Here is a 22,719-nt window from a genome sequence, read left to right on the forward strand (position 1 = left end):
GTCCTGATCAAGCATCTGCATGTGACAAGTTAGGAGTGAAAATGTCTTGACCAGAAACCAGAAAAATGATCCATTTACGTTCTCTGTAAGCTGAACTGTCACCCTTCCCACGACCCTACACCTTCACTTTCTATTTGACATGAAGGGCGCCACAGTGCGGCGTCCTGCTGAAGGCCAGAGCCGCACTGCTGGTGAGCGCTGCGGTCTTAACAGCAGCCGCCCTGCCTGCTGTCACCAGCTCACAGCTGGAGTACACAGGCTGGATTCATATTCAATTCATACTCCTCTTCTGACGTACAGTTTAATCCATATTACACCAAAGATGAGTCAACAGAGGAGTAAATATAGCTCACTGGTCTCATACACAGTGCATGTCTTTGCATGTACAACATAAACACACTCGTTCTGACATGTTTTCGTCGATTGATGGACGTAATGTGTGCTGAATCCATTTGAGGCTGAGGTTAAAGGCTCGACAAATAAAGTTGACCTGGCCCACACACACGCACACACACACACACTAACCAGAAATGAGTGTGTTAATCCTCCTCAGTGCTAATTCTCTGACCAGAGGATTCATACATATGGGACTTAGCAGGCAGTTATAACACACATACACATAAAGGCAATTATAACATGCATGCATGCACACATACATACTGTATACGTCATGCAGTGCGAGCATAGAAATGCATTTTAATCACACATCACGTCATCAGCGCATGCTGCACACAAACAACTGCTCAAAAGACTTAGCCCCCCCCCCCCCACACACACACACACACACACACATTAAAAGCCCGAATACACAACGCAACTTCACAATATTTTTCTCCAAACACACACACGACCACATACCAAATCCCTCCACACTCCCACACATATTGTACCTTATTGGCAATTTCTGTAGATAATGGAAGAGAATTAGTTCTTAAATTGGAGTTGCCGTGTTCCCTCAGTTGAAGACTGATTGGAGGCACAGACTTATTTTTCTTATCCCTCCATTTTTTTTCTCTATCTCTCCTTTTATCTTCTCTCATTTGACCCCTCAGTCTCTATTTACCTCTGAACAATACCTTTCTCTGCAGCATCTCACTCTCCTTTTCTCTCTATCATCCCATTTCTCTGTGACCTCTCAGGAGCATGCACTTTTTGACATCTTCCTCTCCGCCCGTCTCTCCACAGGACCGTCTGTATTTTGTCATGGAGTACATAAACGGAGGAGATCTCATGTATCAGATTCAGCAGGTCGGCAAGTTCAAAGAGCCCCATGCTGTGTGAGTACAGAGACGCACAAAGCAGCTTTTGTGGACCGAAGGCTGAGGTACATTCTTACGCCATCACAACACAAAATCTTAATCCCACGCTTCCCACGGTGTTTCACGCTGTGGTAACGCTTTTTTAAATGATACTGAATGAGTCATCAGCAGTTTGACGGGCTCAGGTGATGGATGAGCAATCCTAGCAGAGCCCGGGGGTGAAATATGTCGTTCGGCCCGATGCACGTTGCCGTTCTGAGGAACTTCAAAGACATGAGAGTAATCCAGAGTTCTCAGTGTGCAGTAGAATACCTCCAAAACTGCGGAATATAGTTAAGGTGGCTGGCGAGATCACTGGTGTCAAGTCAAACCAGCGGGCTGACATATTTGACAAGCGGGCTGTCGGAGAAAGCGAGAGCCGTGGAGGAGTTTGCCCTTCATCTGCTTTGTAGGGAATTAGAGTTTCTTCCCTCTGGCAGAAGGTTTAGACGGCTGAAGGGCAAGTCGAACACGGTGAGGAACTCGTTTATCTAAGGCCATCACCGTGTTCTACTCTGTTTAATTTATTTATCAGACAAAAGTCAAGATATCCTGCTCTGCGGATGATGATGCCTTGAACTTTTGTCTCAGTGTCTTGTCTTTTCTATTTGGCACTCTTGTGCGTTTATGTTTGGCGTCTCGCTCCTCGCCGCAGCGACGCCGCTCTGATCATCATTCCGATCACAGATAAAACATCCCAAAAAGCTCTAAACAGGCTGTGCGTATTCTCCGCCGCTCTGCGCGCTTTCAGAATGCCTCCTGACATCTTTTAGGCGCACTTCACAAACAGACGCCGATTGTGCACGCCCACACAAACAGCCGCTGACTGCGTGGTCAGTGTGTCCAGACTCCTCCTGTTGATCTTATCAGCTGCTCTCTGGCCTTGAAGAGACAGCAGTGACCTTTATGCAGACACACGCCCACACACACAAATGATCCCTCTGTTTTCCTCCTGTCCTTTCTCTCAGCCTCCATCTAATTACTGTTTTTGGTTGGCCTTGTGTTTGTGTAGATTCTACGCCGCAGAGATAGCCATCGGTCTGTTCTTCCTACATCAAAAGGGCATCATCTATAGGTAACCTCCATTCCACAACGTACTATATATATACAACATTTACACCACACCATTTATCATCATATGTGATATCATCTTGCACTAGGGGCAGATTTATGATATCCACCACTCCATCTCAAACCCCAAGTCATGTATCACCAATGAAAGTCAAATTTAGATTGATATTAATGCAATCTTATTCTCATAATTATTTATTCTCTCCCGTTCTGTCAATGACACACAGTAACATACTGTGGCAGAAATGGCTGAAGCAGAAAATGAAATATTACACAATCATAGTGCATTTGATTTAATTAATTGTTTGATTTCTTGGTAATAGTATTGTGAGTTGAAATTGAATTTTGAAGTTTGACAAGCAGGTACTTACTGTAACACACGTGAGTCTTAATCACTAAAGTACTGCAGCAAGTTGGTTCATTTGGTTCATTAAAGGTGTGCTGTGGAGTTTTTATCTGCTGGTTTACTGCCATCAAGACATTCTTAATAACTTGAAGGGAATAAGTGAGATTGTAGAGAAGAAACTTTAGAGTAAGAACACACTGTGATGATGATCCTTGGCGGTCCATGTTGGGTCGTGAATTGAGCGTCGATCCTCTTTAACCTTGTTTTTGCCTCCTGTAGAGACCTGAAGCTGGACAATGTGATGCTTGACTGCGAGGGTCATATTAAGATAGCAGATTTTGGCATGTGTAAAGAAAACATGACTGACGGAGTCACCACCAAGACCTTCTGTGGAACACCGGACTACATAGCTCCTGAGGTAGAGTGTGTGTGAGGTGCAGGGATGGTGGGTGGGCCGGCCTTGCAGGTGCTCCGGTCGCCGTCTCCGGCCCACTGCGTGTTCACATTTATGCTGTCGTGTTGACTCCTGCAGTTCACAGCTGCTAAAGAGCATGCTTAATTTAGTGCACAGTGATCGACGATACACAGACACTACAGTTGCTTCGAGCAATAGTTGGACTTTTCAGGACATGCACTTATTTGCTTTCTTGCCAAGAGTTAGAGGAGATCATCTCTGGATCAGTAAATCTGAAGTTGGAGCCAGCAGCTGATAGCTTAGCATGAAGACTGGAAAGAGCTAGCCTGGCTGTATCCATAAGGAACAAAATCAGACAATCATCACCTCTAAAACTCTGTAATGAAAGCAATATTTCTAATTTATCATCAGTACAAACACATGAAATGTAGAAAAGACAAATGATATTGTTGCTACAGATGAAAATACTACTAAAACTGTTTATTGGACACCATTTCTATTAGCCTTCTGATGCTGTGACTGCTAAAACAACCTCCATCATTGCCACCAGTACTGTTACTACATGTGGATGATTTAATATCCTAAATCAGTTCTTTCTTAGGGCCGCATTTTAATTGGCTGAACAACAGGAGCCAGTGTGCTTCTTCAGAACTCCTCATCAGATTAGATAAATGTCAGATATTTAAATGGTATCGCGTCTCCCCCCTCTCTATGACTCTTTTAAGCTAATTCATTTTTTATATTCCAGATCATAGCCTACCAACCTTATGGAAAATCTGTGGACTGGTGGGCTTTTGGAGTATTGCTCTATGAGATGCTGGCTGGACAGGTTAGTCTCTGTGTGTGTGTTTGGTGTCTGTGTGTTTTAGTTTTCCAAATAGGATTATTAAACCCAGTGGGGGGAAAAAAAGAAACGAAACAATCTTTTGAGCAGGAATGTGCTCGTAGAAACTCCCTGAGCAGCATTTGTATTCATGACTGAAAGTGAAAAAAACAAACAGTCATGATCGTAGCCTTTAAAATCTGACATCATATAATGAAAGGTTAGCTATTAAATTATACCCCTTGATGAGTTTTTCTCTCGTGGCATTAATAATTGTTAGAGTAGATGTGACATTTGCAAATCCCGGATATCTCATTTGGAGTGAATGTCGTGAATGTGTGAGCGTTTCAGGCCTGCAGCACTTAGATTCTGAGGAGCTCAGACAAAAAAAAAGCTTTAATGATTCAAATTAAATATCTTCTATTTGTCCTATCCTGCCCTCTGTTTCTCCTCCTTTCTCCTCTCTCCTCCCTTTCTCTTCTCTCCTCTCCAGCCTCCATTTGACGGTGAGGATGAGGACGAGTTATTTCAGTCCATCATGGAGCATCACGTCTCCTACCCCAAGTCAATGTCCAAGGAGGCTGTTGCTATCTGTAAAGGGGTGAGTGTAAACGCACACACGCACACACACACTTGTCTGTTTCGCAGGCTCAAGCTTGCTCTCGCCCCACAAAATCTCTCTCTCTCTCTCTCTCTCTCTCTCTCTCTGTCTCGCTCCCTCTCTTCTCTTTCTCCCTTTCACAAATTTGTGCACAGACAGAGAGGACAGAACGGGGAGGGTGTTTGAGGAAAGGATGCAAGAACAGGCAGACAGAGGAGGTGAATGGAGGAAGGAGGAAGAGAAGGAGGCAGAGAGGGACATCAAAATTATCTGCATAATTAAAGCCATTGTGGGGGAACATTTATTTGGAGTGAAACAACATTGTCCGCTCTCGCTATCTGTCCTGCTTCCATCTCTCTGTCTCTCTCTCTCTCTCTTTCTCCCTCCCTCTCTCTCGCTCTCTCTCCCCCTCTCTCCCTCTCTCTCTCTCCCCCTCTCTCCCTCTCTCTCTCTCCCTCTCTCTCCCTCTAACCCTCTGTTTCCCATCCTTCTCTCACTGCAGTGTTCATTGTTAAGCTGCTGTTTCACTTTTTTCAGTGTACATCCTCTCTATCTCTCTCACACACACAGACATGCACACACACACACACACACACACAATTCTCCGTCTTTCACCATCTCTCTCTCACACGCACACACACAAACACACGCGTGCGCGCACACACAGACACATTGCACCGCTCTAATAGCCTGAGCTCGTGCAGCGTGCTCAGTTGACTGTGGAAACTCCTCTTCAGAAAAGATCGGCCAGTACCAAATGATGCCCTGACACTTCCCAACTGGGCTGTATTCGTGTGTGTGTGTGTGTGTGTGTGTGTGTGTGTGTGTGTGTGTGTGTGTGTGTGTGTGTGTGTGTGTGCATGTGTGCGTGCATGTATGTGTGTGTGAGCTGATTACTGCTATAAATGGAGTCCTCTCTATCAAACCTTCACCTCTTTGTCTCATCTCCTAACTCTATGCTTCACTGACCATGATGACAAACTGCACATACACACACACACACACACACACACACACACACACACACACACACACCCTGGAGGATGTATGTAATATTTAGATACACAGTCAGGCCTTTTGCACAGAGCAGGTCATCGCTCTCCGCTGATTTAATCAGGTTTTTAAACATAAAAACAAAGATTTTCATTCATTAACGAGGTACGCATGGTTGTTTTTAAAAAAGGGGAGGAGAAAGGAAGAAAGAACCTCTCACCTAATTGTTTCTGAAGCTGCATCCTTAAATAAAATCTGCAATAAACAGCCCAGGCTCAAGTCTATTATCCACACATGCTAACTCACATATATATATCTATATTAACATGACCGCACAGTGCAAGCTTGAATTAAGATTCACACATCTATGATGGCATAGTTTTAGTCATATTGTCAAATATGTTCACTGAGACACACACACACACATTTGTTGCACACACACACATGTATTAGTGATGATTACTGGGTTGTAGTGCTACAACAGTGGATCTTCAGTGGAGCATGAAAGCTCGCCTCCGTCCACCCCCACAGCTCCCACTGCACCCTGCCAGCACTGCCTGGGTTAACTCAATGCGTGAATATGCGTGTGTGTGTGTGTGTGTGTGTGTGTGTGTGTGTGTGTGTGTGTGTATGCGTATGCGTGCTTGTGAACACTACATGAAGACATGAAGCTTTCCTCTTCAAATGCTACAAGATATTTCCATTTTGAAAAAGAAAAAAAAATTGTCATGTAAACTTCATTTTGCAGTGCTCTGCCGTGAACACAGTGCAGCCTGTGAACATAATGGTGTGTCAAACTTTAGCTTAGATGGCCTGTCTAATTTAGTGCTAGAAATGCATTCTTTTTTTTTAAGAGCAGGTGCCGCTCATTACAAAATAACAACGTGAAATCAGGTCCTTTGTGGAGATCTGAATAATGAAAATTAAAAAATGTAAAAGTAAAACTGATTAGTGTTAACAGATAGTGTGAGTGTGCTGTCAGGTATATTGTGGGTGTCAAATGGTGGAACTGTGTTGGAGTCCAGGACGTCCTGAGTGTTTGGTTCTGGTTTTCATTGATGCTTTAGATCAGTGAGAACATTTTTGAGTATCAGCTGCACTTTAACTGCTGCAAAACTTTCACCAGTGATCTGTGTTTTAAAGTGCACATTTCCTTTAGAAAGACTTTATTTTCTGCCCACTGCACAGTACTGACTTCATACAAAGGGCATGCTTGTGGTGTGTGTGTGTGTGTGTGTGTGTGTGTGTGTGTGTGTGTGTGTGTGTGTGTGTGAGAGAGAGAGAGAGAAAGAGAGAGAGAAGGGAGTGATCAGAGACATTTCCACTCCCCTGCTTCCACCCTGACCAGCATCCATATTTCATAGCCAGCAATGGGACACACACACACACACACACACACACACACACACACACACACTTAAGCTGCTGCAGTATATTGTATAGTGCTGTAGTGTTAGGTACATGATGTCTTCAAATTCTACTGCAAAGAGTAATTGTACAACTGTGTCCTTACACATGCAAAGACACACACACACACACACACACACACACACACACACACACAGCCTCCAATGCTATTCCCTATTGCTTTCTGCAATTCAGGATGTAATCCTCAGTTTTCACACAGTACCGTTGCACCAAACCACACACACAATAATTGGGGAGGCTCGTGCAAAATCCAAAATTGTTCCATGATAATGTGACTACACCTTAAAACAGAGACGTGTGTCCTTATTTTGCTAGATTCCCCTGTCATGTACACATACTGTTTGGCCATGCATAACCACATGAAGCACATCCTTCACATTAGAGACTGCAGATGAAACATCATAGTTGGAAGTGAGTTACAGTATTCCTGCTCTGCTGTAAAGGCTGCAGGTATTTAATTAACTCAAAGGGAATGGCCTTGGACATTGTACAATCAGATGACATTAATGGTAATAACTTTGCCTGCAAAAATGTCTCTCTTTGCATAAGACGGTTTCTACACAAATGGAAATGCAATTGCAATTTAATGCCAAAATGTGACCTAAAGTCGCACTGCACCACCCGATCTACGTACGACATAGCATAAAACCATTTCTATGTCCTGTCTGGTATTTTTGAAAATGATGAAATGACCTGTCATTAACATTAAAGCACTGCTCTACTGTCAGCCTGCATGGAACTCAAGCCCAGAAAGTAAAAACAAACAACATGACTGTAAAGGGACTAAGTAAGCACAGATTCACCAGATGGCAAACGCAGCCAGTTAGTGCTGAGTGACCACAACAAGTAAACCATGCCGTCTTCACATATGCCGTTATTTCTTGCAGTAAGTGACCTGTTTCAGTCCGGCTGCTTTGTGGTCGACTAAACATGCCGTTCTCTCTCACTGAAGACGACCACAGTGAGGAAGGAACTGCAGATTCACAGAGACTCTCCTTAAAGGAAAGCAGCAGCTGTAGTTGCAGCCTGCCCAAACAGCCATCTGATTTGTTGCTCGACTCTTGTGAAATAGTTGCTAAAGGGGTCTAAATCCACTGTGGCAGCACAGGTGTGGTTTTAAGTGTGCCCGACTGGGTCGCCTTGAAACCGCCGTGCACGCACCTTTTTAACAATGTGTGTCAGACAGTCAGCGAGGAACATTGACTCTCGTAGGCTGTAGTCCAATAAAAAGACGGAGAAAGACATCAACGTACACAGCGAGAGGAGAGGTGAGAGGCAGCGAGAGGAGGAGGAACCGATGAGAGAGATTATCGTTTCTCCTGTGGAAAATATTTCAAACAATTGTGTTTTTTAAATATAAAATGTTCTTAGCCGTTGACTGTTTGCACACCTGTTAATGAAGGCATGTGTGTGTATGGGTGAGTAAGCCAGCGTGTTTATGTGCACACATACATACATACATGCATGCGCGCGTGTGTGTGTGTGTGCGGTGTAAGGTTGACTGACCCGTGGAAAATGTTATTTTAGTTCTAATGTAATGAGTTATGACTGCGGCTCCTGAGGGAGACACCCCACCTACACACACACACACACACACACACACTCACACTGACGTCACCGGCCTCGATGCTCTTCTTAAGGTTTTGTGTGGACAGACGTTGTAAATGGTCCTTAATTAGGCCTGTGGAAAAACTGCTGTGGTAAAAGAGGACAAAACAACAACAGTTATTCATTTATCTGCAGGCGGTGGGTCGCTGGCTTATAATTCATCCCCAGGGAGACACATCTCAGATGATAGATAGTAGAATTGATAGATGGTTAAAAAGGAAGGAGAGAAAAAAATACCACAAGTATATGATGTTTATTTATACACAGAGATGATTGAAGGAAGGAGTCATGGGCAGAAACACTGAGGAAAAGAGACGGGAATAAATGAGATGAAACTTTAATGATGCCAGAGGGGAAATTTGGGGCATCGCAGCAGCACACTGTTGAGTGCAGATCAGACATAGACCTGTCTTGTAGTTCTGGATAATACCTGCAGCTTATCTTATGTAAATGTGACAAGTCAAGACATCACACATCTCTGAAATATAATAATTAAAGGCATTTAGTCTGCTTTCTGTTAGCTAACCTTGATTGCAAGCTCATAATTCATGCAACTTTGTGGGTTACCGGTGCTTTTTTTATTGGGGCAAAGCTTACATGGTGTTGTGACAGTACTTCCTGAAATGACGCTCACATGTTTCCTTCATGGAAGGCTCTTTTGATGGCACTGATTAGCATTAAATTAGTAGCAGGCATTCAAGTCTGCCTCAGCATAACTTTGTTGATCCCTTAACTTGTCATGCACCACCATCGTCATGTCAAAATTTTAATTTGTCCAGTACCTTGACTGATGACTAAATACCTGCAGCCTCAGCTATACTTTGTGTTTTATGCTAATTAGCAAATCTTACCATGCTAAACAAAAATTTGAACATGTCAGCATGTGGATTTTAGCATTTAGCCTAATCCACCGCTGTGCATCACAGAGCTGCTAGCATGGCTGCACACCTTTGGTCTTGTTCAAATATTGAGAATGGTGGAAAAGATAGACAGAAGCATGAATATCAGTTTCCTGATGGTGGTCGTACTGAAAAGGAAGAGGCAGTGAAAGAAAGGAGGTGATGGAAATGCCTTTACAAAACAGTGATCCACAGAACAGATATGAGAATATAGAGTCGGTGAAAAGGGACAAATGTGCCAGGAGACGGGAAGGTCTGATTGAGGGACAAAGGGAAGGAAAGGCATGCAGTGATTCTCTTATTTCTCCCTGTCCGTCCAGCTGATGACGAAGCATCCAGCGAAGCGACTGGGCTGTGGTCCGGAGGGGGAGAGAGACATCAGGGAGCACAGCTTCTTCCGCTACATGGACTGGGAGAAACTGGAGAACAAGGAGGTGCAGCCGCCATTCAAACCAAGAGCCGTAAGTCTGACCCCACTGAACCCGACTTGACCTCAAACACGGAAATACAATTCCCATGAGTGGCGCAAGGGGCGAAGACGCCTCCCACCACCGCAGAGACCAGGAGTTTAATTCCTGTCTGTGGTTAAACTCCTGGTGAAGACGTGCCCAGGACGATGCCTGGTTGTGGTCGCGGAACACGTTCTGCTCCCCTCTTTCGGTCTAACTTCCTCTATGTTCCTTCGACCCCTCTCTCTGTTCCGTTTCTGTTATCTTACTCATCTTTTCACTTCCGATGTAATGTTTCTGTCTCTTCCCCCTCCTCTGTATGGGACGACGCACACAGGTAAGTCAGGAAATGATGACGATGGTGGTGATTGTGAAGATGATGCAGTTGATGGATGTGGGTTGGACGAGGAAGACGCTGAATGTGGTGGAGAAGTTGTCAATGACAGTGACAAACAGAGAAAGACACTAATGATGCCCAGGTGAGAGCGATGACTGTGGCGGTGCTGATTTTCAGATTTTGGAGGCCGTTTTTGAATTTTGCATTCGTGTCCCCAGTTCGGTGCAGTCGTTCCTGCATGAGCTGAAACAGTTTGTGTCTCCATCAGGGTTAGATCGAGTTTAGACTGAACCTCAAGGGAAGATGTCCATACAGTGTCCTGAAACAACTGTGTTTTCTTCGCTGGGCTTTTTTTTTTTTCTACGGCAAAATTAGTTTGATCATAACTAGACTCAGAATGATGTCATCTCGTACTGAGACTCACACACACACTGACACACACACGCTCACACAGCCTTAGGCCAGACTGCTGCGAAAGAGTTTTTCTAAGTTGAGCTTTTTATGCAGCTGTCTTGGCCCACTGGGGTTTTGTGTGTGTGTGTGTGTGTGTGTGTGTGTGTGTGTGTGTGTGTGTGTGTGTGTGTGTGTGTGTGCTCTAAGCTGGATCGGTTATGCTGCAGTGAGTATGCATACTCCTGTCTTTATGTGTGTGTACATGTGGTGCATGTGAGGGTGTTAGAGGTCACCGTTCGGACCAGGCTGCGGTTCAACACTGAGGTGTGTTTCTGCACAGTTCCTCTGCAGTGACTACTAACATATGTTGTCTGATCTCCTCTCTTCTCTCCCTCGGTTTCGCTCTCTTCCCTCTGTTTGATCTCGTCTTTCTAACATCTCTCGTCTTTCACCTCTCTGCGCCGTCGCTTGCTATCTCTCTCCATCTGCGTTTCTTCAGCCTTCTGAGAACAATCAAGCTTCCAGGTTTTTTGAAGAACGGTTGTGTTTATCCTGCATAAAAGTTTAGGGTTCAGTTTAGCATCTGAAGGTGGTGCTTTGATCTATTTTGGCGTTACGCTTTCAGATTTATTCGAGGTATGTGTGTATTATTTTGAAGATGGTCCCTTCAATATTTGCTGCTGTAAACTTTTTAGAGGCCATTTTTCTTCAGAGCGGTCTGTGATGGTGCGTTTTTGTACGGATGATTGTTTATTACGGTTGGCACAGGCTGCAGTGGGAGCCTCACTTTGTTCAGAAGTTGGTTTCTTAAGTGTTTGTGATCAGGGTGTGGTTGTGGTTGCACACACTGCGAATGCCTCTGACGAGTCCGATTGATCAGATGAGCTTCTGAATGTGTGATTGACTGACTGACCTACTAACAGACTGGTTGACTGAGTGCTCGGTTTATTCATTTATGACAGATGAAGAAGGCTCACGGCGTCACCTCGGACTTTCATTTACAGCTCTCAGCGATCTTAATTTATGATTGTTCATCTGTCTGTCCATTAAGCGATCAGTCCATTGATCCATCCACCTAAAGGTTCCATCCATCCATCTGTTCACACTGTTTCCTGCTGCCATGCATCAACCCATCTGTCCTGACACTTTTTCATTTGTCCTTTTGTCTGTGTTCACACTTTTCTCATGTTTGTTTCTGTTTATTTGCATGCTCTGGGTCTCAGTCTCAAACGAAACCTGACCTGGAGTGCACTACTGTTCACAGAACCCTGACAGCAGAGCAGCATTAATGCAGAACTACATTAAAACCAAAGTTTTTCTGTCTTACAGAAACATCTCACCCTTTCCTGTCTCCTGCAATCTGTAAGGCTTGTAGTTTGGCCAGATGCAATCGAAGCGCCTTTTTGCCTTTTAAAGGGGCATTTCGTCAAAACTTTTTCCAGTTGTGTCCCTGGTATTAAAAAACTATTTAACCTTGGATTTGAGCACGTCATATGAAATGTTATCACATCAATTCTGGGCTAAGTTGTTGTGTACTGAACTGATACTTCTAAACTTTATGGCACTTACTATATTTTATTTCCCTATGTGGCAAATTCTTCCCATCTGGTCCCCCCAAACAGGTTAAAACAAACGCAAGCACTTAGCTGCAAATACTGTTTGACCCCGGTGTATTTCTCATTTCACATATTTCCCCAAACTATAAACAGTCTGGCTTAATTTCATTTGGTTTTCCGAGTTGCGGAGATTTAATGAGTTTGTAGTTTTCCTCTGGGTGATGTTGTCAGAGGACACTGAATCCTTGTTGTGTTAATTAAAGCTCAGTGCAGTGATAGAGATGAAAAAAAAAAAAAAAAAAGGAATAGCTCGGCCCAAAGTCCCCGCGAGGCGTACTGTCGGGAAAATATAGTTTTCAAGTTAATAACTTGTTTTATGCACTTAGATGGACGCACCTCTCACGGGTATCTAAGCTCTTTTTGGGGTTCCCAGTGGTCAGAACGAGGATATGAAGTGGACTGAAATGAACAATCAAGTCTTTTTTTCCAAATTGCTTCTTGAGGAAACAAAATTCTACATAATGTGTATTGCATGATACACTTTGAGGTGATTTAACTCGTCTGTCACTTCTTTGCATTTAATATAGCTGAGAGTTTGGACTGGAGCGGAACTCATACTCTCAATAGCACGAATAGGTGTCGACTTTTTCAGTAGATTGATGATCAATATGATGACAGAGATTTTGAGTTATTCCCGGTGCTCTTTTGCATCCTAGCTGGTTGTCTGATTTAGTTTATTATATCTCATCCGGTCTCCACAGCTGCAGCATATGATTAACCCACAATTAACCCACAATTACAGCACAATCATCTCATGGCTTTGAGCCTTTTCCTGTACAGAGATTTAGAAATTCCAATTAAATCCAAGTATCAGAACCAAAAACTGTAGATGAAATACCAAAGGAAAAGTGTTTTTGGCCATGTACAGTACTTCCAGCCGTGGTGAGATGCTTTTTGAGGGAAATGCTTGTTACCAAAAAGTTACACTTTTGCCTGGCCGCCAGTCCGACGTAGTGCACTGCCGCAGGACGTTTGAGACTTCAGTGACCTTGTTCTGTTTAAAGTTGGAGTTGAATATGTTTCAAATATTTGAAAAAGGAAAGCATACACCTGAGGCGCGCTTGATTTATCCTCTCCTGAGTGCGTATCACTTTGCCAGCTTTTTGCCAGTGCACACAGAGAGGTGAACCAAGCGCACCCCACACACAGGCGCCTTATTCCGATATTTGAAACCATGTTCAAGTAATGTCATCTCACACCCTGGTTCAACCCGCCATTCCCCTTCTTTTGTTTTCCTCTCCCTCTCCCCACCCCACCCCGATTCATCCGTTCCTCTCCATCCCCACTCCTCTCCTTCCCCGTCCACCCCCTCCCCTGTACTCCATCCCTCCCCGCCTTCCTCAACAGTGTGGACGGGATGCCGAGAACTTTGACCGTTTTTTCACCCGCCACCCGCCAGTGCTGACCCCTCCCGATGAGGAAGTGATTCAGAACCTGGACCAGGACGAGTTCCAGGGATTCTCCTTTATCAACCCAGAGTTCCCAGGAACACCTGCTTCCACCACTGCCGCCGAGCAGGCTTGATTTCAGCTCATGCATGGACACATGGAATCACACACGCAAATATATACACAGTCATTTTCCTCAGTATCGACCCTGTGCACGCTGGAACACACACACACACACACACACACAAACATATCAACTTTAAACATCCTGAATATCCTGATGGCCTGTAGCGCTCTAGTGCAGCTTCTACGATATGATTTAGATTGAGAAATTGAAATCATTAGATTGAATTTAAGCAAATCCCTTTTTTTTTTTCTATGATTCCAGGTGATCTTACCAATGAACAAGATATGAGCCATTGACTTTGGGATGATTTCATCTCGCACAAGTCATGAAAATAAGAATTAGGTGTTAATTATGACCCTTAAAAGTTTATACAATCTGACAAAAGTGATGAGAAAGTAATAGATTCACTGTCACTAGTGCAACTCCAGACTACTGACAAGTCCTGATTACCCCCCCACACACACACAGTAACACAACTTCACATACAACTCTTCAGCAGTCCATGTTATGGTGGAAATTGTGATTTAACATTTCTTTTAGTCATTCCTCGGCTATTCCGGCGCATTCTGAGTTCGGCCTGTAATTCTGGTGTGCTTTTAATGCAATGTATGATAATAATAGTGTCTGTATGTTTATCCTTAACTTAGCTAAAACTGGAATGCTTCACATACTTGTGCATGAGTTTCTATATCAAAAAAAAAAAGCCCTGGACTTTGTCTCTCAGCAGCATTTTAGCATCTTATCTCAGCACCTATTGTGCCTGTTGAACATGGAGTATGATCTTACCCAATGAGACGGAGAAGAATCAGATGTGACCACAAATAATGGATTCTCTGCGTCTTATTTCGCTGTTCAGCACTTGGATCATGATGGTGAAATGCTGCTGGAAAATATAGTCTGTGTGCAGGCTGCGAGTCAGTTAGATAGATAGATAATACTACTTCTTATACTCTGATTTTCTGTTATCTAGTATTTAAGCAATGAAAGAGACTAGCAGTTAGTTTCTTTGTGTTTTACGAAAGCATGATTCTGATACCTGGGCGTTTGTTTACAGCGCATGTGTGTGTGCACATGGATGTTTTTTATGTGTGCGAACGAGTACCGTGTATGAAAACGCACATTTACATTTTGGTATGTGTGTCCGTACCTGCCCAGCACCTTGCCTGGCCTTGTGTTAGCATTTGTTTGTATGGTGATTGTTTGCAACCCCCTTTCATATCGAGCTTCCTTCTGCTTTACTTTGGAAGTAAAGAGAACAGATGGATTCCTGCCTGAATGCATGAAATTGAAACAGTTAGCAAATGATATGAAGTTTCAGTAAATGTCATGAAGAGAAAGGTGACACTTGAGACAAGTAGTGGGTACTTGATGAAAGCTGTCCATAAGCTAGTGTAGTCTCAAACCTTGTGTTTGAATCAGCAAACTTCACCTCGATGGTTCCTGGAAACCACGACCAGTCTAAGGGACGTTTTCCACGTTAGGATCTTTGGCGTGGAAATTAAAATTGAACCCAGTCGCAGGTTACATACCTGAGCATCTCAAACAGAGAAGTGGAACAATATGACATGCAGCTCAACTTTTATGGTCCTCTTTTTTTTTTTTTTTTTTTGGTTAAAGAAAGGGTTTGAGGCTAAACTCACTGTGACTGCTGCTTTTCAAGTAGCCATCTGCATGCGCAATAACAGTTTCCATCCAAACTACAGCAGCAGCAAATGTGGACACAGGTTAAAGTCAGGCTTTCTGAAGCAGGAAGGTGTGTGTATGTGTGTTTCGTCTTTTGTTTTCCCCAGCGAGCAATAATGTTGTTGACAGAAAGGCAGAATTGTTAGTGAACCGACCCTCCAAAGGCTCAGGTTAGGACTGTAATTAATTCAGATATGAAGCTTATTATGATGTGAAGTGTTCTTGACTAGAGAGAAAAACGGACATCATACATTGTCATGCGGTTAATGTTGTGTGGAGATGGCTGAAGAGCTTCCTTATATCACACTCCTCATCATCACAGAGGGACATCAAGGGAGGTTTTTGTGCACAGCGGACACACACGGAGTTTTATCGTAGCAGTGGCATGAAGTTGTCTGAACAGTATCTGCAGGTTAACAAGAATAATGCTACAATATCATAGAGTTAATTTACTCAAACAAATGGTCATCTGTCATCCGACCTGCCACCGTGGTCTCCACAAGCATGACCGCTGACAGGACACTGTCATGAAGATACTAACCGATATCTACAGTGTCAGTCAGTGTATCTGTGGTGATCAATATTAAATCAGAATATCATGATTGTTTCAACGGTATAGATATATATGTGTTGCTGTCCTCTAGATTGGAATTAGGCATAGGCTTTAAATATCAGAAACGTGGCGAAAAATGTCATCTGGATCATTTTTTGCAGGGCACTAGCAATTTGTGCTCTGCTTCTTTCCTGGCCAGTGCGACAGATGGCCGAGGGTTAGCAGAAAGACGAGGGAGCAAAGGCCTGATCCCACTGGGAATGGCAAGAATTCAGACTGGGAAGCCATGCATCGTTTAGGTGCCTCGCTGCTGATCTGAATGTTTCCACACGCAGCCGTCTGTGAGGCACTTCGATGGAACGCGTGTTAGATGCTTTTTGGTGGCACTGAGACCTCTGACGTGAAGTCACAGAATAGCAGCTTTAGAGCTTTCACATCGCATCCACGATTCTGAGTGTGAAAGTAAATGCGACTGTTGTGTTTTTATGACTTCAAACAATGGCGACGTAAAGCTAAATCCGTGTCCATTATCTGTGTCGTACCTCCACCTGTCGGTATTTATTACAGTCAGTGTCTTCTGTATTTTAACAACAACAAATAACTGCATACACTTATACATAAACATATATATATATACAGTAGCTGTGTCAAATGTTGATATATCCATATACGTAGTTATACACCATGTGGTCAGTATTGCAAAGGACGAGAGGAGAAGTCTTAATCCAGGATTTATGTTTTTGTTTCTTTGGTTCGTTCCTGCTGAAGGAGAATCAAAATGAACTCTGCATGAAAAGAAATGCTTTTGTTTTACCTTTTCATTAGTTAGGATTTATATAGCCTACATTTAGCATATTAGGGTGATTCATGTTTTCTGTGTCAGCAGTGCTTCAAAATTGTGGCCCAGGCTACTGTTGTGTGTGCTACATGTGAAAATAATGAAATATATCTAAAGGAAAAAAAAAAAACTGCTTTTCACAATGCTTTCCATGTGCCAATTTTTTTTTCCAGGAAAAACAGGCATACCTGAAATAAAGGATTTAAAAGATGTGTTAGGGGATGTTTGTTGTCTTTATATGATGCTCATTGTGCACATTTTGATGTGCTGTCTGTGGGGGAGAGTGAAGAAAAAGGGGGTGAGAAGAAAGAGTGATGGAGGGTGACAGACTGAGCAAATGGGAGAGAGAAAGGCAAGCAGATGAAAGGAAAGATGGCAGGAATTCAACAATGAAGGGAGGCGAGGAGGAGAGAAGAAGAGGTAGTAAGAAGGGACAGTGGAAAGGAGGAAGGGAGGGGACGAGGAAGCAAAGCGAGGCTCTGTGAAGCGAGGCAGGCGGCTACGACAGGCTGTGCATATTTCATGGCTGCCACTTATCATAAGAGCCTTTCCCTGATGGGGGAGCGTAGGTCTGATGACTTCAAGGAAATAACATGCAGAACACGGCCTACATACACACAGCCCTGCTGAGCCACTCAACCACTTCACACCGCCTCTAAAGCTGCTCCCAATCCACTGTAGTGGAGCCACAGCTGCTGCTCTTACTAGCTGCACATTTACTTTTAATAGGGGTTACTATATCTTGCACCATTTACTATCCCTAGTACAGTATAATGTTTACAAGTCCGTGCACACGCCGGATGCAGCGGTTCTGACCATGCACAATGCGATAGAAAACAGAACACTACACCAATTATCTACCAGGAAAATGAATGTGATCATCGATCTGGTTATGGTTCAGAATCCGTGGATTGGAAGAGATGAGGTTAAACTTTCATGAAGTCAGTCAAACGTGTTGAGATGACCTTTAAGTTCTTTATATTTGCTGGGGAGGGTCGAGGCATGTGACCATAAGAGTGGGAGTGTTATTCAGGATGATTACTAGGATACTCAAACATGAAAAACATGCACTTTTGAAACAAGCTCAGATATATTACATAGATGTGATGGCGCTAAAAAGCACTAAACTACATCAGTCAGCAGTCTTTGGTACTAAATTAATGCAGGTTCGTAATGCAGTGTTACATTCTTTATTACAGCATCGCCTCTACACGAACGTTAGCTTAAATTAGCATGAAGACTGCAAACAGGGGGAAACAGCTAGCCTGGTTCTGTCCACCTTCCTGCACCTCTAAAGCTCACCGTCTAGCATTTGTATCTTGCTTGTTCTGTATACAAACAGAAATGTAAAAATGACAATTGTGGTTTTTTTGAGTTTTTATATGGACTTCTCACAACCTGTCGCAGAACATTACATATGGGCACGTGTTTAGGGCCCCTTGGCATCACTTTATAAGTCACTGAGCACCCCTTAAGTATCATTTTTCATTGTGTAGTGTAGTCCATTCTCCCTGCGCATCAAATGACGTAACGTGATTTCTTTTGGAAGTGAAGTAACATATGTTATTCAATATACGTAAGTAGCATACAAGACAAACATGCTTAATTTAAGCCAAACCATGATCTTTTCCTAAACCTAACCAAGTAGTTTTGCTGCCTAAACCTAACCAAAGTTAGTATATTTTACATGCTGTTCTTTGTGTGTCTTTGTGTTGTTTTGTCGCCCATAATCTGAACAATTCTCCATCAGAGGCAAACCCCATATCCCTCTTTGTGTAACCGTACGCTAACATTGTAGTGCAGCTGTATTTTATGCAAATTTATCATAACAGCAGTACAAACTCCTGTGTTGGCCTAACGGTAAGTTCCAGCACATAAGCTGTATAAAGTTTGTATTGGAGTGGATGTAATAGCCATGTACACAGTAAGCCGCAGCAGTGCTGGAGTGTGTGTGATAATTAATTCCAAATGTTGCGGCCCCCAAATTAAAGCCAGTGGCTTCAGCACAAAGCAGCCTCGGCTTATCAGCCCAAAACAGGTCAGCGTTCGATACCGCCTTTCATTCACCCTCCTCTCCTCTTCACCTCCCCTTTCCTCTGTCCCTCCCACTCTCCCCACATCCTCAGCTGACATCGGCTCGTCTCCCGCTAATCCTCTCGTTACTGAAAAGAGATGGGGTGAGAGAGGGAGGAGGAGAGGTGGAGGGGAGTGAGGCAGGAAGGCGGAGGAGAGGAGGGAGAGAGGGAAGGGAGGTGTGAAGAGGCAAAGTCGAAATTAAAGTCTCAGAGTCATGTTTCTCCATTAAACCCGCTGCCTCTGGAACACAGTGACTTGAAAAACAATTGCCCTGATGCTACTGTATATTCTAAGCTTTCTATCTATGCATCTATACCAAGGGCCACTGATATTTATCTCTCTCGCTGTCCTTTGCTGTAGCTCTTTCTCTCTGTTTTCCCCCATATCTCTGTCTCTCTGCCTCACAGCATTGACTGCAATCGAAGCGTGTTGAGATGGAACACATTATGAGCTGGCCTACATGGCTGGCAGCTGTGTGAGCATGCGTGTGTGTGTGTGTTTGTATGTGTATCTTTGGTAAATAACTGTGTGCACGCTCTATGGCAGTGTACACAGCAGATTTACAAGGTTTTTGAAACATAAACATCCCTGTGTGTGTGTGTGTGTGTTTATATTTCTAGTCAGATAAACTGTCCAAACTCTGAGTCCTAAATTGAGTGACATTTAGTTTAACAGTGCATCGATTAGCAACAGCAAGTACTCACTGGGTGAGTAAAATTTCCTGGAATATTCCAGCAGGAGATAATGAAAGCACACTTTGGCACAGCAAGCTGTATTGAAGCCACATTAATCATGTTTCCATCAATGTATTTTTCTGCACATTTTGAAGTATTGCATTAGGAAAGATTGATGGTAACGGCAAAATTTGGAAAAACTTCCTCAGTTTCACAAAAAATTGTTTTTAGGCTTGCTTGAGGTGGCTTTTTTAAAAAAGAGGTAATGTGCTTAATGGGAAGTGGAAACACATTTTTTCATATGTTCTCACATTGTGAACATTTAACTCACTGCTTCCTCTCAGAAAGAAGAAGAGGAAGAAGAAGACGTAACCTTCCTCACATGAATATATGAAACAAAGTGAAATGTCATAGTTCCATCCTGTTTTCTACATTTTTTTCACCATGTGATGCTCATTCGTGTTTTCTTTGAGAGGAAAAATTAGCCATACATTTCACTTAACATGCACTGCACACAGTAACTGACCAAGAAAACAGTCTCATTGTAATGTTTTCATGTTTCCAGCTCACTTGTTTTTAATCCGGATGTTGTAAAAGGAGTCTGAAATGTGCACTTGATGGTTACATGCAAGCTATCATGCTCAAAGGTTGAGGCTAAAGCTGCATATTCCAGGAAAAAAGTAAGCATCCTCACCCAATGAGGGTGAACCATTGTTTTCGTGTTGTGGTGTAGAGATAGTTAATCCTATAGTTAGACAGTAAATCCAAACCTTGACAGGCCGGCTGTGCGTAGTTACGTTTGCTAAGTGCTGATTGGATGATCGCTGTCCAGAGGAGGGAGCACAAGTCTAATGACCGTACTAAAAACACCTGTGTGAGTGTGCAGTCTTTAAAAATACTCTGTACTTAAAACTCCTGTTTATCATTTCATCTTGTTGTGCCTCGACATTGAAGCTGTATGATGTTTACACTGAGTGAAGTATTCAAACAACTCCAAAGACTCCATGTTTTTTATGGCCGCACCGCCTCCATCAGATGAAAATATTCTTTCCATCTTGTGCATGATTTTACACACATCTCTGCAACATATTAGGTATCTTTGATCTCCACTATAGTTCAAATAAAACTGGATTTTAATGACGTTTGGCTGCACGAGGTTAACAAAACTACATCTCTGATGTATTATTTGGGAAGCAAATCACACTCTTGATACGAGGCACTCTAGTGGATATCATGCCCAGGAACGGGAGGTGGATCTGGGCCAGCTGTGGCAGGTGTGTCCCTGTGGATGGAGGGAGCTCCTCTCAGGCGGTGGGAGAGCTGTCAGATGAAGGTAGGAGACGCAACGTTGGTTTGTGGTTGCTGTGATCTTGAAAGCTCTCCTGTCCCTCTCTGTCTCTCTCGCTGTTGTTTCTGACCCCACCCTCCCCTGCCTCGCTCCTGTCAAACAGCAGACACGGGCGTTGTGTCGAGTGTGCATTCAGAAGTGTTGGACCAACATAATAATCAGCATCTACTTGGCTAAATTCCCCTCTTCTTTATTGCTGGCTGTCTCCGTCTTTCTGTCCTCTTCCTCTTGCTGTGACCTGGACTGTCTATTTGTGTGTTTTTCAAACGTACATGGTGTCAGATGCTCAGACTCTCGACTTTGTGGATGTATTTGGATGTACTTATGGTTGGTTGTGGATTTTCTGAGATTGCCCCTTGTGTGGTTTTCTCTGTGGCCGCTGCTTGCTTACTGATGTGAATATTTATGTGGCCAGCTTTTATTTGACCCATTTCTTTCTCTCCCTCTCTGCTGCTGTTGTTATCCCACTTTACCTCATGATTTCATATCACCTGTGACTCTATCTATCTATCTATCTATCTATCTATCTATCTATCTATCTATCTATCTGTCTATCTGTCTATCTGTCTAATCTATTTGGGTCATAGCCATGGTGGAAGGACCATCAAACCAAGTATAGAATATTAATTCTTATTAATGAGTAAGATCATGCCATTATAGACCTACATGGTAAGTATATATTGTGTTTTCACTGATTTCATCTTGCATCTTTCTGCAAGAGGCACACACAGCTCAGAATGAGCTCTCAGGAATAAAAAGGTAAAACTAAAAAGGAGAGGAAATGCAAAAGAGCAGCTTATCGTGCCGCAGCTCTGACACAGTCCTTCAAAGTAATGAAGAGATAAACAAGTGCTAAAAGTGCAGAATGTCTGTGCTCCAAATTGTGCTTTTAAGATCTAATTTTTACCACTTTTTCTTTTTTAAAAAAAACTGTTTCTTTATTTGAATAAATAACACTTCATGACATAGACAGAGCTGACTGAGGAGCGAGCAGAGAGAGGAAAGCCTGATGCAGACAGGTTGGATATACTGGAGCTTTCACAGAAGTCCCACTTTTCCCAGTCCTAAAGACGACTTAGATGTTGACCTGAATCTAAATGTTGGAAACTCATAATTGTGATAATCCCATTATGAATAGGCATAAAGGCCTGATGGGTTTTAAAGGCCTGCCCACACAGGTGTATGTTCATAAGCTCTATGTGGTCGAGAGGTGTAGAAAGAGAGCCCATAGACATAAAAAAAAACAAAAAAAACAAAAAAACTGCTTTTGATGCATCTTAGCAAACAGATCATCTCTGACGTATGCTGAGTATGATCAAAGTGGAAAACAGCCACAGATAGTCTCCACAAGATTACCATTACTTCTTTTACTTCTTATACTAAATTTATTGACAGGCATCACAAACCTCTATGTACTACCTTTGATGGACTCTATCTAGGATAGAATGTGTGTGTATGCGTTCCCTGGACGGGAATATACTGTATGGATGCCCCTAACCAATCCTCCTCTACCAGTTTAAGCAGCATCACATGACAACACACACAGAATCTCACACCTACAGGCCAGATATGGCAAACAGTGATATGACTCCCTATACCACATTTCCTTGAGTGTTTGCTCTTACACACAGAGCCTTACAGCACCATGAGTGCATACAGCACGGACAGCCGCAGTAAGGATGAAGTCCCCAACCGTGTGTCAGTCTCAGTGAATCAAATGGCATCTAATTCGCCCCTCCCCCTCTCACTAACATA

At 43.2% G+C, this 22,719-nt stretch overlaps 1 protein-coding gene across 2 annotated transcripts in view; it reads left to right on the forward strand.

The window, feature by feature from the left end:
- prkcbb (protein kinase C, beta b) overlaps positions 1-22,719 on the forward strand; it is a 91,219-nt gene that overhangs the window by 63,119 nt on the left and 5,381 nt on the right. Inside the window, exons 11-17 of one of the 2 annotated variants that reach the window (XM_076753171.1) lie at positions 1,186-1,277; positions 2,311-2,373; positions 2,995-3,133; positions 3,879-3,959; positions 4,447-4,554; positions 9,803-9,943; positions 13,625-17,078. In XM_076753171.1, the coding sequence (XP_076609286.1) occupies positions 1,186-1,277; positions 2,311-2,373; positions 2,995-3,133; positions 3,879-3,959; positions 4,447-4,554; positions 9,803-9,943; positions 13,625-13,801 (801 nt within the window). In that variant the 3' untranslated portion in view covers positions 13,802-17,078. Of the gene's footprint in view, positions 1-1,185; positions 1,278-2,310; positions 2,374-2,994; positions 3,134-3,878; positions 3,960-4,446; positions 4,555-9,802; positions 9,944-13,624; positions 17,079-22,719 lie in introns of those variants that run through there. The other variant, XM_076753172.1, reaches the window with a different exon arrangement.

Source organism: Chaetodon auriga, chromosome 16, assembly GCF_051107435.1.
Source record: "Chaetodon auriga isolate fChaAug3 chromosome 16, fChaAug3.hap1, whole genome shotgun sequence".
Taxonomy (NCBI): domain Eukaryota; kingdom Metazoa; phylum Chordata; class Actinopteri; order Chaetodontiformes; family Chaetodontidae; genus Chaetodon; species Chaetodon auriga.